Source organism: Podarcis cretensis, assembly GCF_951804945.1.
Source record: "Podarcis cretensis genome assembly, chromosome: 17".
NCBI lineage: Eukaryota > Metazoa > Chordata > Lepidosauria > Squamata > Lacertidae > Podarcis > Podarcis cretensis.
In genome coordinates, this window is record NC_137187.1 from 16,568,768 (window position 1) to 16,591,335 (window position 22,568).

The following is a 22,568-nucleotide window of genomic DNA, read 5'->3' on the forward strand; positions in this document are numbered from 1 at the left end:
TGAAATCCCGTGCTTCAACCATTTTCGATGATAGCTATAGTCTTGCATATACAATCAGCTCCTTGCTTTATACTTATTTTGTTGCAGAACATGGAAGAACTTGGTTATGAAAAATCTTCTGATAGTATTGTGTTAAGACTTGTGGTGCTGTCACTCCAGTACAGCGCCTGTTGGATTATTTTCTACTCCCAAGAAAGATTAAATTCAGAGTAAGTTCATATCTTTTGTTTGACCCTAGTCCATGAGGTTTAGAAGAATGCCATCTTTTTTTAAGATGAAAGCTCAAAGTGAAAGCTCAAATTTGCAATATTTCTGCCAAGGCTGTAGCAGTAATGGAGGAGATCCTCTAGACCAGGGGATGTCCAACAGGTAAATCAGCTCCTTTTCCTTTGCGTTGGCCTAAGAGCATCCGGCCGCTCCCCATCCCTCCATTTTCACATAACTGCTGGAATGGAAGACGGAGTTTTTACTCGTCTTACATTTTGCTCTTAATAACGGGGCTCTCCTCCCTAAAAAAAGCTCTTTGATCTGAACCCCTCCAAAATGGAATTGTCCTCCCTATAAAAAGCTCAAGAACTTTGACCTGAACCTTCCCCAAAAGGGGTAGATCACTGCCAGTCCCCCCATCCCATGAGTAGATCACAGTCTCTTAGGAGTTGGACATCCCTGCTCTAGACCTTTCCCCTGAATGTTCAGTATGGAAACTGTAGTTTACCTGTTTAAAACATACCTGTTCCTACCTTCCAGCATTCTGGCAAATGACTGCAAACACTTTGATATAGCAAACACTAGACACTTACTCTAAAATGTTTATTTTATTAATATCTCATACAACGGAATAACCTTAAATATATTTAACTATGTTATGGTTAAGTTATTTATCCCAGTTCTGTGTATCCTCAGTTGCCCTCACCACAAAATTGTTGATTACGGGTCTGATTGCTGCACATGCCTTAACAAAAATGTTTTGACTGCTGCTGTTCGGGAGCTGGATAGCAGCACGTTAAGAAGTGCAGGCCTCTTAAAAATGTTGCAGCCTAGCCAGTCATTATAAAGATGTTATTCCTCACTAATTATTTACAAGAGAACAGGGTCATTTCTGCATCCACATTCACTTTCCTGGTGCAGTCTGACTTTCTTCAGATCAGACAGAAATAGCTACCTTAAATGCTCTTTCCTTGTGAGGTTATGGAGAGAAGTCTGGGTTGTATGAATGCTACCCATTCTGAGATATCTTGCTTTGATTCTCGTGGATGAGATCCAACTAAGTTTTACTGGGAATTGACCTACTGAAGTTCAGGTAACTTAATGTTCAATATTTCATAGATTTTGAACACAAATATTGATTAAGAGTAATGAAATACTACTTTATTTAGGTATAGCCTAGCTGGAAAGACTCTGCATCACCTAACCTTGATTTATGGAGCCTTGGTGTCATTTGCACAGAAGTCGGAAGACTTTGACGTAAAGGTAGTTTTCGTAAAATATATTCGTTAATGTTGCTGATGAAACTCTATTAGCAGAATATTTGGTCCTTCATGCACAGAGAAAAGATAGGAAATTGGTTAGATTTTAATATCTGCTGTAAAGGAATCTCAAAGGATGTGTGGGATCTGATAGTAACTTGGTTTGCATGAAATGCTAAGATAAGGTCTGTTTGCACACCCAAACCTATCCTCACCAATGAACTATGACTTGCTAGTGATCAACAAATTGGAATATAAAACCACTGTTTGAAGTTGGCTTATGAATTGTAGCTTGTGCCAATCATGGTTTCTTGTTGCATCTAAACTCACTATGCAAGCATAATCCTGGTTAGTGTTGGTGCCCTGCCTCAAGATGCTCACCCGTCTAGAGAGAAATGTGGCAAAAGTGATTAGCAAACAGAAACCAACACTAGGTGAAACAAGACTCCAAATATTGACCCTGCTTTGTTAAACAAACTATAGTTAAGACAAACTATAGCTTTGTGTTGCAAATGAACGTGGCCACAGTTTTCAATGGAGTCTGTATAAAGCTGTGTTTCTTATGTCATCACTTGGCTTCCCCTGCCCCAATAATTCAGTTCTCATTTGCGGGGCTGAAGGCTTAGAATGAGAGTACCTGATTCCTGGAGTGCTGGATTTCTCCCTTTTTTACATAGCCAGTTGGCACCAGTGCAGATTGAATTTTCTTGTGACATACCCTACATTCCCAAATGTGTGCTACAAAACACAAGCAGAAGTGCAGGAAGAAGGCGCAGATGGAATCCAAAGGTATACTCACTCAATAAGTTAAGGTACAGGGCAATTCTAAGCCCTGCTCCATTCTGCTGGTGGGAGTTAGAATGTAGCAGAGCTGACCTCCTGCCTTGGTCTGCTGGGTTCTTCCACTGACGTACTTGATGAAAGGGCAGTGATGTGCACACTTCTGTTTGTGCTTTCCTACCAGTAGCAGTCTATGTAAGGTCCCCAAATAGGGCATTTTGGAGTTGGGGCAGGAGCCAAAGCTCGCCCATTTCCTGAGTGCGGGGGGAGGAGGAGAAAAAGAAGGAGGAGGAGGAGGAGGAGGAGAAAAATTGCCCTGTCAACCATCTGCCACGGCCAGTATTCTAAAATCACTGTACTGAGAAATCTTGTGGCAAATTTATATCACACAAGCTTCTGCTATCTATTGTCACAAGTATTGCTTGTTTGCACTGCCCAGGCTCTGTCCATTGTAGCTGGCACATGATAAGTTTCAAATAATTCTGGCATGTGACAGTAGGAAAAAACACTGTGGTCTGAACAGAAGTACCTAATGCCATGTTACCACTAGAGGTCAGCAAGCTCAGTTATCACAATTAAGCAATCCATTATTAATGTAAATTCTCTAGGTTTTTCTTCAACTTTTTAAATCCTGATTAAGCTCCTGATGTTCTGCTTGGAAAATAAATGAAAGCAAATGTAAATTCTTAGTTCAGGCTGTTGCCCAAAATAGCTGGAGTAGAATTTTTTAACCGCATATAGAGCTTACTGGAAAATTGGTAACTGAGGCCTTGATTATCTTAATGTTGTGTCTAGGCTGAGATTGTTAACATGCAGCATCAACCTGGGCATTAAATTGCCAAGGATTCTTGTTGTTTTGTTCCATTTTATGTAATCTCTGTTCTGAATGTATAACAACATTTTAGGTGGTTCTTACACCAGGAGTTGAAGAGACAGCCCTTTTGGTTCGTCAGATTGCTGACCACATTCTGATGACTTCTCAAAGACATCCTCAGGAATGGCTAGACAAATCCTGGCTTTCTGTCTTGCCGTCAGAGGTGTGTTTCTCTTAAACAAATAGGGAACCTGTGGCCCTCCCAAATGTTGCTGAAGTACAACCTCCCAGCCTCCCATCATCCCTGACCATTGGCAATGTTGGCTGGGGCTGATGGAAGCAGCAGCTGGAAAGCCACCAGTTCTCTTCTCTCCTTACAAGGGACAAGCAGTTCCTGTTCCATTGCATTTCTTTTATCCTTAATGTGTGTAGGCTACAATAGCAGGAAACACTATTCAAATGCAGCTGTTGCACATGAACGGATCTTCCAGAGGATAAGGACTGCAACCCACTTAACATGGTAGGCTGCGGTCCTTCCTTGCTAGTGGGTCTTCCAGATGGAAAAATGCAATCTGCCCATCTCTTATGAAAGAAAGGAATGAATCGCTGTATGCTGCTGGCTGGCTAAAAGCCATCCTATTCGTAAATAAATGTATGTTTTATATAATGATGTAATTACTTTCTGGAAGGAAAATCCTGAAGCAAAACACACATAAATGAGAGAAGTGACCAGACTGAGATGTTCCCTGCCTTACCTGATCTTGGTGGACACTCCAGGAAAACATGGCTGGAGGCACTGGCACACTCTGATTTCGCATGGCAAATGAATCTGATTCATCCTCTTTCATTACTGTTGCTTTCAACATGGCAGATGCAGGCAGAGCAGAAAGGGAACAAGCTGTTTTTAATGCCTTGTTGAAATTGTAATTTATAATGTCTCTTTCACAATGCCAGCTTCCTGGAAACTGGTTTAATTATAATATTGTTATGCTTGCCCCAGTTTCCTGAGTGGTGAGAAGTTCCAGGAGCTCAGCATGCATCTGGATTTTGGTTTCCTTCTAAGTGGAGGGACTTAAAATATTTTGTAATATTTGAATTTATATTATTTTGGGCATAGGTGGAGGTGCAGTTTAACTCCTACAAATGGTAAACTCTGCTGCCCTACATCGAATTCCCAGAAAGGCAGTTTTCAAAAGACACTTTCTAAAAATTAGCCCTTTGCTTCTTTCTTTGTTCCATTCAAAAGCCCAGTCTTTGCTTATTTCCACTCACAAAGGTAGGTAACATCAGCTTGAGCAGTGGAAAATAAAAAGGATTGCCTTTGCCAAAATGGTTCTTGCCTTCCAGAGGCGTCTTCAGCTATCTTTTTACTTGTAGCCTCTCTAACAGCAGATGTGCCTGCCAACTTGGCCCGCTAACCATTAAGGTACATTTGTAGGCATTCTGGCCCCAGGAAACCTCTTTTATCCTACTTTGCAGCAATCAGTTAGCGAACTCATAAGCTATTACCTTTGAACTCAAAACAAAGCAAACATCACTTGCAACTGTCCTTGAAAACATAACAAAGTTAATTCTGGTTTTTCCCCTCAGGAAGAGAAATCCTTGTTTACATTTCCATGCATGAATCCTCTAGTGGCTCAAGTCATGTTAAAGAAAAGCTCTTCACTGGAGTGGCTTCTGTCAGCAACTTTTGACCAGCTTCATGCGCTTCTGCCTGAAGTGCCTGAAAAAGTTCTGAAGGTCAGATATTCAGGGCACCAGCATCTCCTGTGTACCGTGTGTGACTGTGTTTATGCAAGAATCCAGTACTTTAGGTGTGTCCAATCAGTGGCATAGCATGGGTTGCAGCGCCCAGGGCAAGCAAGCCACTGACACCACCAGGGTGCCTCACCTGAGTCAAGCGGGGCCACACTGCACTGTACTGCCTGCCCATGCAGGTGGGAGCCTGGCTGGCCAACATGACCCTTGGCAGGCGAATCCCCCTAATACCCACAGAGAGGAGTGCTAGGCCAGGCTGCACTGGAGTTACCCCTTACCCTCCTCCCTCCATTAGTGCTGGCTCATTTTGGGCCTGAGCTGCTCTTCTGCCTTCAACAAGGTAGGGCAAGGATCCTCATGGAAGCTGGCGCCTGTGTGTGGATGCCTGGATGGTCCCCTTAAAATTTTGCACCTGGGGCCATGCCCCCATGCCCCTCCCCCCGCTATGCCATTGTGTCCAATTGATGCACAACCACTGTGTGGGTCCTTTTGGATATGGAAGAGGGAGGAATGGGGGTGTGGTAGAACAGGTTTATGCACTCACTGCTGACACACACAGGGCCCAGAAATGCAACCCTTGTGCAAAACGGTTGCCGCCTATATAATTTTGAAACAGAAGGGTGACAAGAAAAATTCCTGACATTGGATTTATTTTTTTACAACTTGATCCATATTATATGTGTATCTATAATGCAAGCCATCTGCAGAAACCTGCGATTTAAAGTAAATTGGCCAAGACTGTTCTGCGAATGCTGCATATCCCTTGCCAGGGCCGGCCCACCCATGAGGCAAGGTGAGGTGACTGCCTCAAGTGGCAAGATCCACAGGGGCAGCAGATCCAGACTCCAATAAATGTATTGGCGGTGGCTGCTGCACACTCTTTGGAGGCCGGATCGTTTGCCTTTTTGGCAGGCCCCCTCTGAATGCTGCCTCTATAGCGGCCCCTCAGTCTCCTTTGACTCTAGGAAGGAAATGGTGAGGGCTGTCCTCTGGGGGTCTCTTGAGTCCGCACCTACCCAGCATGAGCGGGCTTCTTCTCCTGCCCCTGTGATTCCCACTTCAGCCATCAGGTAAGGTTGATCTGAAACACACACACACACACACACACACACACACACACACACACACACACACAATTTCCAATGTAGATCTTCACTCACCCCTTCTTCACTGGCAGCAGCGAGACACTGTTTTGTGATTCACCTCAGGAGCCAAGATGTCTTGGCCCAACCCAGCCCCTTGCAAACCCATTTATAAAAGGTTCCATATCAAAAGTGTAGACATGCACTGATATAAACCTAATTCTGTGTTGTTCCCATAGTTTGGTTGCCACTGAAAAAATTGCCACAGCATAATTAGGCCACAATAGTAATGTTTGTAATTTCTTGTTAATATTGTTAACAAGACATCTCCCCCACCTGTATTGGTAGCCCTGATGTACCTCATTTACTACATCCTTTTTACTGGGTTATGGATGTTGCCATTACAGTGTGGGTCTTCAGCTGTGACTTCCCAGTGGCAACTATACCACAATGAGATGTTGCCATTACAGATGCAAGCAGTGATTTATCCTGTGGCAACTATACCAAAACTATACCGTTTTAGGCCATAGTTTTAGGAATCCTGCAATTGTCTTGCTCTTTTTCTCATGTGTAAATGTTTAATGCGGTAATGCTGCGTTGCATTTGCCAGACAGCTGCCACCCTAATGTTAGTGGATATTTCAAGATGAAATCCTGCTTATACCACCTTAAGATGTTCTAATACACCAGAACTGTGTTCAAAATGCCATCCTAAGTCTTGATTTGATAGCCAATAGAATTTTATACTTGAACTATAGCATTAAATCTTCATATGAATTCAGTTTCCCCTTTAAGGTTTGGATGTTGATGTCATTTTTATGCACATTCAGATTGGTGTATTCCCTATCACTTAATAGTTGAAAAAGCTGTGGCGATAAAAGCTTCATGTCTTTCTAGTGGTGTAGACTTGAATCTGCTTCTTCCATTCCAGCACTTTAGTGACATCACATCACTGTACATCTTGAACCCTCCAGCAGAGCCAAAACTTCCAGAAGAAACTGTGTCACTTCAAAAAAACATAAAGGGCACTATCAGCTCTTGCTCTGAAATTCCCTTTTACAAGGCGGTGTTATCTGGCTTTCAAGGACACAGTCCCTTTACTGAATATTTTGGAAACTATGGTGAAGTACAGAACAGCAAAAATTGTTTCCCAGTTTACTACCAAAATGAGTCCTATACTCCTCTGAAATCAGGTGGAAAGCACAGCAGCTTAATAGCACCTTCAGTACCATACCAGGAAAAAGTTTGTTTCTTTCAGGATAATACAGGCATAGAGCGGCAACAGTACATCCAGTTTGCAAAAAAAATGGAAGTGGAAAAAAGAACAACTTCATCACTGCTACCACCAGATTATCTGAAAGGACGTCCCCATATTAACTTTGAAGCTACAATGCCATATTTAGTGTACAACCTGGGTGGAACAAATATGTATCTTGAAAATATCACGCAAAACAGAATGTACCGTTCAAAAGCTGCAGGCCAAATGCTTGCTCATCAAGATATTGAAAATGTACTGGAGGTGAAAAAGCAGCCACTTGTAAAGCCATGTGAATCTAGCAAGGATTCCAAATCTTCTTGGCATCTTGTCTCTAGCAGAGAAGATTGTCCAATCCAGCAGAACTATCAGAGTTTTCTAGGAGAACTTGATGTGACAGGATATAGTGGTCAAAAATTTCAGTTTGAGGAGATGTTTTGGGGTAACCAGTCATCCGTGCTAGCAATGGATTCATCTCCCCATGATTCAAGTTTCAGCAAAGAATTATCTAGTCCAGATAGATTCTTTAATTTGGACTTTCCAATAACAGGAGAGTACACAAGAAAGAAAAATCCCAATGTGTTATCATCTAATCCAAGAGAATGCGTTTCAGCAGGTAGAGTAAAACCATAAAGCACTCTTTCCTGCCACTCTTTTCTGATTAAGTGAAAAATAGCTTTTCCTTACTTTTTTTTCTTACAGCTCCATGCCCTTTCACCTGCTATTGCTCAAAATTACGGAAATTTTCTCAGAACCATGAGCAGTCCTTTTGTTTAATGGGATATTTGGCCATTCCTACAGAATGAAATGCTGGACCTAGTCTTAACTCTTAACCTGAATGTGTTTGATTCTGTTGTGTTGATGCTTTAGGGCCAGCTCTCAGTTTACTGCTTCAGGCTTTCATTAAAGGAAGCTTCCTCTGAACAGAGGAAAAGTTAATTGAAATCTGTGGTGTTGCTCATATTGTTGAACCTTAGGGAAATTAGGGTGATTATGAGAGAGTTGTAAACAATGCTTTCAACTGGCCCTCGTGGATTAAAGTTGAGATCTGAGTACCTCGGGTACCTCGGGTTACATACACTTCAGGTTACAGACTCCGCTAACCCAGAAATAGTACCTCGGGTTAAGAACTTTGCTTCAGGATGAGAACAGAAATTGTGCTGCGGTGGCGTGGCGGCAGTGGGAGGCCCCATTAGCTAAAGTGGTCTTCAGGTTAAGACCAGTTTCAGGTTAAGAACGGACCTCCGGAACGAATTAAGTACTTAACCTGAGGTACCACTGTACTGTCTTTTTATACTTATTTTCTACCTAAATCTACTGCTTTCTTGAGTGTTGAAATGCTCAATTATAATTCACATTTCTTTTTAAAAAATTGAGATCTGTGGAATGACCAGACATTAATTAGGTGTTTAACCATGGAAAATAGTCTCTTATGACAAAGCCTTTAAGGATTCAGCCAGTCTGACATTCTTACTGTGCTTCACTGTTTCCTTGCTTCTCTGGGCATATTAATCTTAACATGTTTCCTTTTGATGCATGCTTCCACATGTGAGGCTGTAAGCTTCATTTTAAACATTTCCCCCTTAATAATGTTGAATCTGTGCAGCTGAACACGTTAATAAATCTGGTTAAAAACTTTTATTTACAAAGGAATATATCAGTTAATGCCTTAGAAACACTCGAATGCTGCACCATTGTTGAAAATTAGCAGACGTGGGAGTCCATGTAAGCAGCTCTGAGCTTTGTAAAGGAAGAGAAATAACTTAAAGAAATGAATAGTATGGTGTTAAAGCCCATAATTACACAATCCAAGATGCCATTTCAATGTTGTAACCTTGTCTCCATTTTAAGCTGTTACACACCATTGCTTTAGCAAGCAATTCCTTTTTAAGACAGAAATTCAGGACACCATGTAGCCAACAGTAAGCACTTTAATTAATCCAATGGGAGTTAAATAGAAGCTAAACCCTCTCAAACTGAAATAAATGGAACTTAAAGTGCTCCATTTTGGCTAGATCACGCCTTTAAATGCCTAAGCATGCAGACTTTTTCTTACTGCTGGATGGGATTAATGAGTTAGATCTGCATAATGCCTACTAGGTAATTGCTCACTTCTACACATTTTTTTCCCCTACAGCAGGTTTAAAATGCACCCAGTTACCACAGCTGAAAAAAAGACGTCTAACCTATGAAAAAGACCCTGGGAGAAGCGATGGTCAAACACGTCTCAAATTCCTTTAAAGGAAATGCAATCTATCTCACCTTTCACACTTCTGTTTATATGTGATATACTTTAAGCAGTTTTAAAACAATGTTATAATTTATTGTATACTTACTTTTAAACAGTTTTTAATATTTTCTTGTAGTGCTTGTTTGAGGGTGGGTTTTTTGGAGATTGTAGAAAATAGGTTAGATAAGCCTGGAAAATTATTACACAAAGATGTGGTATGACGATTAAAATAAAGCACTGCATACTTATAAAGATGATGTATAATTTAACTCATTTGGAGCATCTCTAGAAAGGGGGGGGGGCTATATTTTCAACTCTGCCTGCAGAATTTGGAACATCTGTCAGGGACAAATGGCAGTTGTCCTGATTTGAGGCCAACAGACCAAGTTGTCACCCGTAGCTACCAGTCGATTGCTGCTAAGTCCATATTTCAAGACTGGACGGGAAAGGGGCACTTTCTTTCTAGGCATCCAGGAAGAACGAGAGGAGAGAGGAGGCTCCCAGTTGATGTAGACCTCCTCCCTTTATTTGAGGCTGAAGGGGAGATGTAAAGTGGTGGTTGTCGTGAGAAACCAGCTTGTCACCCCTGCCCAGGGCAGTCTTTTTATTGGGCCATAAATAAATGGTCTTAGAATATGTCAAATATCTCGGGAGAAATTCAGTGTGGCACTGTGCCAATTGTTCTGACAGTACAGGCTTTTCAGCTTGCCAGATGGAATGACCCTCCCTCTTCTCCGTGTTCTAGTACTTCTCCTGTCCTCATGCCCCCCCCCCCCCAAAATGAGCCAATTTCAGTTTGGGGGGGAGGGGGAAAGTCCCATTGCTTCCGCTAGCAGCACTAGATACAGTGGTACCTCGGGTTACAAACACTTTGGCTTACAAACTCTACTAACCTGGAAGTAGTACCTTGGGTTGAGAACTTTGCCCCAGGATGAGAACAGAAATCGTGCACCAGTGGCGCGGCAGCAGCGGGAGGCCCCATTAGCGAAAGCGCGCCTCAGGTTAAAGAGCGGTTTTGGGTTAAGAACAGACCTCCAGACAAATTAAGTTTGTAACCAGAGGTACCACTGTAATTGAATCCAGCCTCTGAAAAATATTCCTACAGATCTACAGTATAGGGATCATTGCTTTTAAAGGCCATTGAAGTACAGTCATACCTCATGTTATGGCTGCTACAGGTTACGGGTTTTCAGGTTGTGGACTGTGGGAAACCCAGAAGTACCGGAATGGGTTACTTCTGGGTTTTGCCGCTTGTGCATGCACAGAAGTGCTAAATCATGCTTTGCGCATGCGCAGAAGTGCCAAATCATACATGCGCAGATGCGGTGCTTCAGGATGCGAATGCTGCGGGTTGCGGACGTGCCTCCATCATGGATTACTTCCGCAACCCGAGGTTCCACTGTAGTAATAAATAATCATAGCAACTTATATTCACAAGCCTGGAGCCGTCACTATTTTGGGTCCATTTTTGTGGTCTCTGAACAGCAAATTTTCCATTCCCACAGATTTGGCAGGGTTCTTCTGCTGATCTCAGGAATTTGCTATTTCAGAGTTAAGAGATACCAAATATAATCATAACCAGCCACAGGGTGGGAATATGTTTCAGCTTTCTTAATTTCGCAGTTTAAGAAACATTCCTGCTCCTTTTCCTCGAGTTCACCCTTATTATGCACATATCAGAATTGTAGTCCAAACCTATAAAAAGTACATGAAGGGGGGAAAGGTTTAAAATATTGATATAAAAAACAGCTTAGGGGTTGGTACATTTTTAAAAAATGACAAGCATTTTCAGAGATTTTTTAAGTTTCTCATTTTGACTCATCCTCTAAACAGATCCTGCAACTTACTTTCCAAAAGGAACCACAAAACAAAAACTGGCTTTCTCTCCTGTTTGAATTGCAACAATGTTATAATTCAGCAATGTTTTTAAATCCACATAATTAGTACTTCTTTATTTGAAATACAGGGAAAAAGAGAATGTCATGTGTGAGGAGAAAACAAAAATAGTTTTTTGAGAGATTTTAGATGCCCATAAGGGTTTTTTATCTTAAACATATTATGAAGGAATGCTGTGACTCAAACCGTTTCCTAGTATTTTCTGAGGTTGTCTTCCTTTCCTCACCAAGTGGAACTGCCTTCCACTTTTTTCATCCCTGTAAATCATAGGTAGGAATTTTTTTTCAGCCTGGTGGACCAAATCCTTATCTCCACCAGCCCTGTGGGCCAAGGGTAGCAGGTTGGCAACAGTGCATTTGAAGTTTCCAAGTGGAAACACATTTCAAAAGTGCTGTCTCTTAGCCCCAATCATCTGACCACACCTTTACTTGCATCCCACCTGAAATCACATCAGATGCAGGGCAGGTAGGCGTGGTTTGAGAAAAACGGCCTTGCAGGCCAAAGCAATGTAAGGCAGCTATCTCGGGTGACCAGTTTTGGATGACTTGAAGGGTTGCAGAAACAGGTCTGACCAGGGACAACTACTGGGAAATTCTCTTGTACAGGTCTCACTGAAATATTGTTGTGTGACCACGCACATGGTACAAAAATCCAAACTCGGCTGTTGGCATGGAATGCTTTCAGATGATTGACCGATACTGGAAATCAAAAGGAATATCACCTTCGGAAGGGCCTTGTTTTCTTTCTCTTCTGCATGCATATTAGGAATTATTACTGCATTAATTACCATGAATAGGATAAAGCAGGCCACTTGCAAATAGTCATTTGCTGACACCATTAGGATAAGAAAGAATTGGATTTTATGATTAAATTGTTCCACTTTGAAGCTGAATAATTTTTTAACAGGAGAGATTTTAACATACATACTCGGGAGTATGAGTGAATTTCTCCTGGCTTTAGGGGCATCCAGGGGACCAGCTTTGGATTCAAACCATTTCCTGGGACACTTCCACCCATCCCCTTTTTGATGGTGTTGGAAGAGGGAGACGCCAGCAAAGGATCACCCTCCAATGTCGGAGCTGTTTCTCTGACGTTTGGAGGGTAAATCTTATGCAAGGACACCCTGCCTGGGCTATAGTTGAGAAACAAGCAATCTTATGCACACTTTCCGAATTCCTTCAGTGGATATCAGATTTATTTTACACTGAAAACTTCCCCATCAAAAATATTTCTGTTTGTTACCCAAAATGCTTCCTCTTTCCATACAACAGAGTGTCCCAAATAGTTAGGGAAAGAAATTTTTATTTAAGCTTCTAATATATTAATACAAACAATGGTGTGTAAACAGAATATTCTTTTTTTAAAAAGTAAACAGTCTGTGTGTGTGTAAAAGTGCTCGCTAAACAAAAATCAAAGGCACCCTACCCCAAAAACACATTTGTACAGGTTCCAATAATGTTGCAAGCCTTGAAAAAGTGACATATAGAAGTGTTTATGTAGTGTAGTGTAGTCTTCTTGTCTGTAATTACCTGCCGAGACATTTCAAAGAAACAGTTTTCTGTAGAAGCACAATAAAAACTAAAGACACACTAAACCTAGTATGGGGGATTTTTGGAATTCTATCAATGTGGCAGATGGAACCAGCTATTTATGTATTCTCAATGCTTTCAGGAATAGCAAAAGAGCAATGTTTTATAAATAATATTTCTTTCCATACTGGTTAGATGGGCACTCTCACTAAAATGGGTTCACTCCTGCCAAAATTTAGAACTTTCAAGTCTCCAGTTTCAAAAAGGAAATTAAGAATGTCCCATTGAACATGTCCCATTGAAATTAATGGGAAATGGAGCCTGATCCTATGCATATTTACCCAACAGGAAGTCCAAATGTGGTAAATATGCACAGCATTGCTGCATGAAAAGGATTTACCTTTGGCTGGGTCATGCCTAGTGAACATTTTTATCAGAAAACACAAAGCGGCTACTAAGGAGGTACCTAGTGAGTGTCTCATTCAGGCACAACAACAGATCAAGAAGTCATTTGGTAATTTTCTTTTCCAGAATGTAAACATCTCAGGGGAGTAAGTGTAGAAAAGAAGCTGATTCAATTACAAAAGGAAAGCCTCTTCCTTAAAAAAATGCTTTACACAAGTATTAGTAAAAGATCTAGTCAGTTACAAAGATAGTCAAGCAGACTAATAAATATCTAAAGATACTGTTTTGGCCACACAGAAGTAAGGGCATAGACATGTTTGTTGAAAAGAAGGCTGCCAGGATTTCCTCTCACGTCTGAAGAGAACTTTTCAATAACCTTCCCTGCAATATAGGAGGGGGAAAAGCTTTATCAAAGGGTTGTTTTCCGCTTCACAAGTTAATCACAGCAGTAAGAATCCTATCACTACAACAGACAAAAGTTTGTGCCCATGAAACAGCATGCAAAACATCTGCCTGCCCTCAGAGACTCACAGTGCACCACTCGCGATATCCCTGATCATTTTATTTAAACATAATTTGTATGCCATTTAATAAAAAAAAACAACCTTAAGTGGTAAACAAGGACAATCACATATTGAAAACAAGTATTGAAAACAAGCTAACATGACATTTTAAAACACAGATAAAATCAGCAATCTTAAAGCTGTTATACATGGTAAAATCGCAATCTAAAATTAGATGCATAAAATGTTTTTGGCAGGTGCCAAGAGCGACAGCAAAGGTTCCTGCCTATTATAAATGGGCAGAGAATTCAGGGGCTGCCACACTGAAGGGTTGATGCCTTGCAAGTGTGGAACGGGCATTACCTGGCGCTTGTAAAAGTGCGAATTCTGTAGATCTAAGTGACTGAGTGGGGCTGGGTTGCTCAGTGTCAGGGACGGAGAGTATACTTTGCTCTCCGTAAGACAGGATCCCCAACTGCAGTGGTTTACTCTCCCTGCTTCCTGCCCCCGTTATATGAGCAAAAAGGAATCGGCCAAAGTTGGGAGAAATTAATAGTGCACTCACACACTCTGGGATGTCAGTGGGAAGACTCTAAAACCTGTTGCCTTCCCCTGCTGACAAGCCTCTGAAGATCAAGCCATGTCCTGCCTGCATCATCTCATCTTGGACTGAAGTCCAAGGATGCTTCCTTGCGAACTGCTTATTCTCCCCTATTTATTTGCAAGGAGATTATACGATGTTGGCTACTTAATGAGCATTAAAGACCAGTCTTTTGGGGATGTAGGTTTGTTGCACAGCAGCTCCAAACCAGCTTTAATTGTGCAACGTGAATTTGCTGCTATGTGACTGAACCCAACCTGAAAAAAGTGGCCATCTGGCAGCACCCAAGGGTTCTTAAAACTTGCTAAAGTCTAAGATTCTGAACCAAGCTAGAAGTAAATTGTTCGTCTCAAATTGAATCCAGTGTATGTAAGAGTTACATACATCAAGCCCTACACACTCTCAAGGAGAAGGTAAGATGATAAACTCATTTCCAGACTGTACTGCTTTGGACTGCAGAGGTGAGCTCCTCTACAATGACACTATTCAATGCATATTTTTTAAAAACCCAAACTACCAAGTTATGGGAGAAATGATAATTTCCTATATGTAGGGAATTGTTTTGTATGGAGGAGCAAGTCATTTTATGAGCTTCCACCTGCTCTCTGAAATGGTACCTTTTAAAAAACAGGTTTTCTTCCTCATCCGAGAACTGCACACTTGGTTGCACAACTTGGGAGTAAAACGCTGTACCCTAATGTAGATTCTAAGGATACGGTTTATGCCAAAGGGGTGTGTGGCTTCTGGGATTTTTATTTTTGTCTTCTTTGATCAGCAACTGCTTGTGCCACATTACAAATGGTTTGTGTAACTCAAAAAGTATTTTGCAATGGCTTCTGTAACTTTAAAAGTATTTTGCAGCATGGGCATAACAGCTGCCCCTCACAGATCAAGTAAAACAATAGAAATATTTAACTAACTGACCAATCACATCAGTTCTGCCTCCCCCCCACAAAAGGCCTGCCCCCCCCAAATCCTGGCTACACCCATGTTTTGCAGTGCAGCAATTTGGGTGTGCCTGCTATTTTGGGAAACAGAAGCCCCAAAACTTGTCTATTTAGTTTCATGTTCTCCAGAGTTCATTGGATCCTGCCCTATGCTCTTAAGAGAGATGCAAGCTTCTGCAAGGATCACCATACCTGTCTTCAGAGCAACGCACAGGACCTGGGCTCTCGAAATGGGTTGCTCCCCGCAGGAACGCCCACAAGCAAGGCATCTTTGCAAGCATTCTGCATACAGTACTGCTGAAGCTCTGCAGCTGCCTGAGAGACCTGGACGAGAGAAAAACACAAGAGAATGTAACAAAGGGTTCTTCTTTTTTAGAAGTCGCCGTGACATTGTTTCACTGCAAATGTAAGATGCAAAACCTGAATGTCATTCGCGGAAACTGAAAGGCAATAGGTTTGAGGCGTTATTTCCTTGTACACCGTGTTATAATTACCTGCGGATTTTATTGCTGCAGAACATAATGACAGTTATTTAGATAGATGCTTAGGACTAGTTAAAAAAATGAAGGCTAAGTAAGTTTGTCTGTTTATTCCTGGCAGGGCTCCTGCAGCTTGAACAGCTGTGAGACCACTGAATGCATGTGGAGCCCTGCTATTCATATAGTTTAGCACCCTGTTTCCAACAGAGGTCAGCCAGATGGCTCCATGAAGCACAGAAAGAGGGTATGAAGGCAATAGCCCTGCCTGTTCTCCCCAGGACCCAGCAGTCAGAGGTATACAGAGATATTGAATTTAGCTTTTGTGCCTAATAGCCTCTGACAAGAGTTGAGGTTTGCAATAAAAAATGCAACCACTCCATTTTATTCCGCCTCCAATTTTTTCATCTCCCCTGCCAAACAGCCAGTCAACATTCTGCAGCCACTGAGCATGCTCAGTCTTCATGGGTTTCTCTTATATGCCCCGCCCCCAACCTTCCGCAAACGTCAGGGTTTACCCAAGCCTGCTGATACCTCCCCTCTTTTGCACCAGTGGTGCTTCTTTTGGTACAGTAAGCAACGGCACCTGCAGCCTGAGTGCTAGGAATAGGAAGAATGACAGAAATACCCAACCAGAATCGGTCTAACAATGTCATTGGCTATAAAAGCTAAAGGAGAACTCTCGGAATTCTGTTTGGGACATACAAAGCCTGTTCGTATTGGATTTGGGATGCTTCCAATGCCCGTGGTTTAAAAAGGCATTGCAATTTTATAGTCTTTGCTTATTTTTATGCATATAATTGTATTTTAGGTTGGTTTTATTCTTGTTTTATTTCTGCTTTAATCATTGTTTTTAAAAGCTGTGTTGAGTTCAGCTTTTCAAAAAAGTGACTACTGTAATAAATGAAATAGCATTTTCTTTTTCACACATGTTCTGGTCCTCATCAGAGGAGCTCCAGGCAAGATAAGGAACACTACTAAATCCTACCTTAGTGCCTTAGAACATTGCCCCATTAAGGGTAGGAGCTGTAGCTTTTTACGAGGACAAAAGACAAGCCTGAACTGTGTTAGCTTGGGAGCAGGTGGCAAAGTCCCTGGAGCACGCTGAAAATAAATTAATAACCCTCAAGCTCTGTCTGAATCTCTTAGCAGATGGCTGCATTTTAGCTGCAAAAAGGTTAGCAGAAGGAGAGTGTGTGAAGTGCTCCACTGATTAGCAAATTATTTTACTGCTTTGCACCTGGCTGAACTTTGCGCAGGTATTGGAGGAAATTAAATTTTAATACAAGGCAAACGGAAAGCTTTGGAAATTTGCGGTAGGGAAAAATCCTGCCACTCCAAACTCCCCTCCCTTCTATTCCAACACCTTGAATTTGTTTTATATGAAAAAAAGGTTGAATAGGTGTTTTTCCAAAAATAAAAACAAACCAATAACACAAGAAATGAGCATGTCTCATTGCATCCAGCTTTTCTGCAGGGAGAGCTTGCTTTTATAGTCAAATGCCTGTGTGGACTCACATCAGAATTCATGGGGATCTTCTGTGTTATTTACATCGCAATCTATGTCGTTCTGTTTCCTCGTGAGCCACAGTGACATGGCGCATGCCCTCCAGTCAGAATTCAAAAAATTTACCCAATGGCTTATTAAATTCCACCGCCCAAATTCTTCCTAAAGTGAGAGTTAACCTGTAATAAAATCTCATTCCACAGAACAGCAAGACGAAGTACACTGTTCATTAAATGCTTCGTATTACAGTGGTATTTTGGTTTAAGAACAGCCCTGTTTACGAACTATTCGGTTTACGAACTCCGCAAAACCAAAAGTAGTGTCTCGGTTTGCGAACTTTACCTCGGTCTAAGAACGGAATCCGAACAGTGGAAGGGCACCGGCGGCGGGAGGCCTCATTAGGGAAAGCGTGCCTCAGTTTAAGAACAGTTTCGGTTTAAGAATGGACTTGCAGAACAGATTAAGTTCGTAAACCAAGGTACCACTGTATTTTTTATTTCATCATTATCTACACAGCAGCCCTGGTGTACTTGGGATCCCTACAGGGAGCATGAGCACAGGCAGGTCTCTGCCCTACAGAGCTCGCCATCTGAAGTTTGACTGTTGGGAAGGAGAAACAGAAAAAGGGGACGGATGGCAGAGGCAAGATGGGGTTGTGCATGTGAGTCAACCAATAAATATTTCATGTTAATGAACTATATATAAATGATTAATAATAATAAAAGACAACCACATCCTCCTCCTGACTACTACAACCTAGTTGTGCAGATACAGGCAGTTCCACTTTCCCAGCGGCCTATTCAAAAGCAAATGACTGCCTTATTCTACATCATCCTGCCAGGCCAAATCAAAGCTGAGTTTGTGACATCTCAGCATCCCCGGGGCACAAAAACCTCTGAGTGGAAGGTGCATTTATTAATAAGTCGGCAAAACTCACACAGCTTACAGCAGCACTTCCATGCCAACTTGTGCCTGCAGAAATAAGAGGATGGGCCGTCGGCATTCATTGTGCACCATGAATAGCATGGCTGAGCAGCTGAATATACCACTGACAACAGTTCAAGCTAAACATAGGAAGCTGCCTTATGCAGGTGACTCCTCACTCATGCAGGAGTTACATTCCGGCACCCCACACGCATAAATGAAAATCGCCTAAGTGGGGAGACCCTCTCTGCTGCTCTTTCTCCAAAATGCTACTCTCCAAAAATCAAAAACGCTGTACCAAAAATACCTACAACTGGAATTGAAGCTCTGGGGCTGGCAGGAGGCTGGAGGAAGAGCAGGAAGGCAGCAGCTGCTGCGCTATCACACACATCAGCTGTTAGGTGGGGAGGCGGAGCAGCCTAAACAAAGCCCTGCTGCACCTTCAATCTCTTCTCCATCAATTGTGCACAAGTGTGGGAAGGGGATGCCTGTACCAAGTTAGACAATTGGTTCTTCTAGCTCACTATTGCCAGTGTCCTTCAACCTTGGGTCCCCAGACATTGTTGGACCACAACTCCCATCATCCCCTGCTAGCCTAGCCAATGGTCAGGGGTGATGGGATGTGTAGTCCAACAACATCTGGGGGACCCAAGGTTGACCCAAGATTGACTGGCCAGTGGCTCTCCAGGGTTTCAGACAAGGGGCATTCTTAGCACTTCCTCAGAATCTCTTTAGAGCTTGTTTGCGTGTTAACAGAGCATTTAAAAGTGGGTTTGCCTTCCTGTTTTCCTCACGCCAAGAGAAATTAAAATCAGAAATCAAAATGGAGGTATAAGCAGTAAAAAATAAGTGTCACGTATCAACTCCATTTGGATTGTCTCTTTTAAAGCTTCAAAACCCAAATGTGCTACTGTTTGTATCCCCATTTTATCCATTTCTCTGAAAAAAGTATGGATTTTTGAAACTATCTGGAGTGGAGTACCCTCTTTTGAAGTACCGTGTGACTGAACGTCATGTAGTACAATTCTATGAATTCAATGGGACTTACTCCTGAAACACCCAGAGGGCAAAAACTGCTGTGCTGATTTACCTAGTAGTAAGTCCGGAAGTGTCTCCGGACAGCGCTGGCCCCTGGCCTCTTAAGTGAGATGGGCGCACAACCCCAGAGTCTGTCAAGACTGGCCCTTACGGGCAGGGGTACCTTTACCTTTACCTTTAAGTCCCATTGTATGCAGAGGCTGGTGAAGGCTGATGTGTAAGGTTCAGCACTGTAGGCAAAACTTAGCAAAGATACAGCTGCTTTCGAGATTTCTGGGATCTGCTGCTAAAAAGTAAACTTTGCAGAAGGCGGAAGTAAATAAAGCACCAGAATGCCATCAAATTCCTAATCAAATGGAGGATCGTTCCCACAAAGTCCACTACCCTGTCTCACCCTGATACATAACTCGGAACTGACTCTCTACCTCCTGTTTTATTCAAGTAAATAATGTGTTTGAAAACTTAGGCATGTCTACTTGGAAGTAAACCTCCCTGAGGGGCCAGGGTCCCTTTGTATAGCAAAAGAACTCACCTCTCTCTGAGACCTCAAAAGAACTGTTGCAAACTAACAGCAGGAAACATTGGGGCTAATGTTTGTGTGACCCAGTAGTATCAACCATGTTTGACAAGGACTAAAAACTAAGTAAGGGTACAACCCTGAACAGGACTGAAAACCTATCAGCTATGTGTTGGAGAACCCTGCTGAATTTAGGAAACGTATACGCAGCCTAAACAAGCCTTTCAGGATCTGGTACCTTTCAGATGTTTTTGATTACAATTCCCATCAGTTCCAACTAGCATATCCAATGGTCAGGCATGATGGGAACTGGAGTCCAAAACATCTGAAAGGCCCCACACTGGGAAGGCTGAAGTCTTCTCTTTTTAGATGCTGCTGAGAAAGAGAGAGTGCTTTTCAGAGTTCAATTAGATTTACAGAAATTGGTTAATATTACCAAGCAAACTGCAAGGCTAGGATTTTGCTCCTAGCTGTCATTATCCTCTCTTTGAATCAATTTTGTGTCACTGATGTGCTCCCATCCAACTTGACACAGTCTATTCCTTTGCCCTGTTTTATTATCAGTTTTGAAAAGTTTACTTTATGGTTTTTGTTCTTGTAATTCTAAGGGAGAGCTGGTCTAATAAAAGCTCTCTGAGCCTGTGAAAGTATCCACTCAAGAGGGCATTTACACAAAGGCCGTTCCTGTTGACAAAACACTGCGAGCCTCTTCTGTGATCGCAAATTAGGGGGCGCCACATCTCATTCCTACTATCCACAGTGCGCCTCTTTGGGAACAAAGGCGTATTTCAAATAGCGGAGCCAGAGTGGCAGCCAAAAGAATTAGCAACCAGGCAAAAGCCTTAAGCTCAGCTGCTGCCAGAAATGAAAAGTATAATTCTCAACCTCCTTAAACGCTACAGAATTTATGAGATGATCTAGAATGGGCTTCAGTCGCACATTCTCTCAAACATATGATCACAAGGGTTGTCGAAGATTAAACCATTGTTTGTCAATTTTCAGCATTTCCCACAAATATTCTGTGCCCAGAGTATTTCACAAAATGTAAGATTTAAATGCAACGGCCACAACCAATTACGGTAAATAGTTCAATACAAAACTGTACAGTAGAACACTGACAGCTGTTCGTTCAAAGCAATAAAACCCTGATAAACAGATAATTAACAGTGCGCTAAAAACACATCAAAAGTTTCCATGGGCCGAACGCATACGAGCAAGTTAATTAGCAATATCCAGTACTAAATAAACACCAGCGTTAGATCCACGTTTAGCAATCCATCTGGCAATTCATAGTAGGAAAACTAACCAAGATACCTCGCCCATTTATTTATTTTTAAACTAGCAGCGAGAAAGGAAAATAAAAAACGCTACGAAAACAAAAACCCTTGGAAGCAAGCCGAGGGAGGCCTAACTCTTATCAGTTAAGGACGCCAAATAAAGCCCCATTTTTGTCAGACGAGACCCCCCGTCTGGCTCTCTCGCTCTCGCCAGCTGCGAAAGTGCGCGTTTTGTTGCAGGCCGAGGAAGATGCCCCTGCCCCTCTGCGCCATCGGAAAAGGACACAAAGCTTCCCGATTCCCCGACGGCCTGATTTGCCATTCAGCGGCGATGGGAGAGCGCTGTCTCCTCCCTCCACTACACCGAGGACAAAGGACGCCTCCGGGTCTGGAGAGCAAACGGAGCCGCCGCGCGTCCGGCTCTCCGGACGCCAGCCAAGCAGCTCTGCTCACCCGGATCCTCTCCACGCCGGCCTCCAGTTTCAGCTGCTCCACCAGGCGCTGCATGGTGCTGAGGCTGGAGTTGGAAGACATGCTGGCGGCGGCGGCGGCGGCGAGGAAGACGCGAGCGCTCGGGGTCTCTGTGGCGCGCGGCGCCCGACTTCCCTTGCAGTGCCAGCGCCGGCCGAAGCTGCGCACCCGACGCACCAACCGAGCGCCGAGGGGGAGGAGGCAGCGCCCAGGCAGGCTCCCCCCACGCACCCCCCCCACCGGCCCGGATGGAAGGCGAGCGCAGCCGCTTAGTGCTTGGAGGGGAACCCTGGGGTCAGCTAGCGTATAGTGTACTACTACTACTAGTAATAATAATAATAATAATTTATTATTTATACCCCGCCCATCTGGCTGGGTGCCCCCAGCCACTCTGGGCGGCTTTCAACAAAACACTAAAATACAACAACCTATTAAACATTAAAAGATTCCCTAAACAGGGCTGCCTTTAAAGGTAAAGGTACCCCTGCCCGTAGGGGCCAGTCTTGACAGACTCTGGGGTTGTGCGCCCATCTCACTTAAGAGGCCAGGGGCCAGCGCTGTCCAGAGACACTTCCGGGTCACATGGCCAGCGTGACATCGCTGCTCTGGCGAGCCAGAGCCGCACACGGAAACGCCGTTTACCTTCCCGCTGGTAAGCGGTCCCTATTTATCTACTTGCACCCGGAGGTGCTTTCGAACTGCTAGGTTGGCAGGCGCTGGGACCGAGCAGCGGGAGCGCACCCCGCCGCAGGGATTCGAACCGCCGACCTTTCGATCGGCAAGTCCTAGGCGCTGAGGCTTTAACCCACAGCGCCACCTGCGTCCCAGGGCTGCCTTTAGATGTCTTCTAAAAGTTTGGTAGTTATTTTTCTCATTGACATCTGGTGGGAGGGCGTGCCACAGGGCAGGGGCCACCACCGAGAAGGCCCTCTGCCTGGTTCCCTGTAACTTGGCCTCTCGCAGTGAGGGAACCACCAGAAGGCCCTCGGCGCTGGACCTCAGTGTCTGGGCAGAACGATGGAGGTGGAGACGCCCCTTCAGGTATACTGGACCGAGGCCGTTTAGGACTTTAAAGGTCAGCACCAACACTTTG

General features: G+C 43.2%; 2 protein-coding genes across 12 annotated transcripts in view; one reads left to right on the top strand and one right to left on the bottom strand.

Moving 5' to 3' along the window:
- Positions 1-9,636, top strand: part of SHOC1 (shortage in chiasmata 1) — a 46,362-nt gene extending 36,726 nt beyond the window's left edge. For 10 of the 11 annotated variants that reach the window (XM_079959115.1, XM_079959114.1, XM_079959116.1 and 7 more), the window contains 6 exons: positions 88-209; positions 1,377-1,470; positions 3,152-3,283; positions 4,651-4,800; positions 6,831-7,770; positions 9,292-9,636. In XM_079959115.1, the coding sequence (XP_079815241.1) occupies positions 88-209; positions 1,377-1,470; positions 3,152-3,283; positions 4,651-4,800; positions 6,831-7,770; positions 9,292-9,395 (1,542 nt within the window). In that variant the 3' untranslated portion in view covers positions 9,396-9,636. The remainder of the gene's footprint in view (positions 1-87; positions 210-1,376; positions 1,471-3,151; positions 3,284-4,650; positions 4,801-6,830; positions 7,771-9,291) is intronic. The other variant, XM_079959117.1, reaches the window with a different exon arrangement.
- A 2,929-nt stretch (positions 9,637-12,565) lies between these two features.
- GNG10 (G protein subunit gamma 10) lies at positions 12,566-21,653 on the bottom strand. The gene is made up of 3 exons (XM_079959910.1): positions 21,458-21,653; positions 15,458-15,589; positions 12,566-13,595 (listed from the first exon to the last, which is right to left on the bottom strand). The coding sequence occupies exons 1-2, from the start codon at positions 21,536-21,538 to the stop codon at positions 15,464-15,466; spliced, it is 207 nt and encodes a 68-aa protein (XP_079816036.1). The 5' UTR covers positions 21,539-21,653; the 3' UTR covers positions 12,566-13,595; positions 15,458-15,463.
- Between the last annotated feature and the right edge of the window lie 915 nt (positions 21,654-22,568).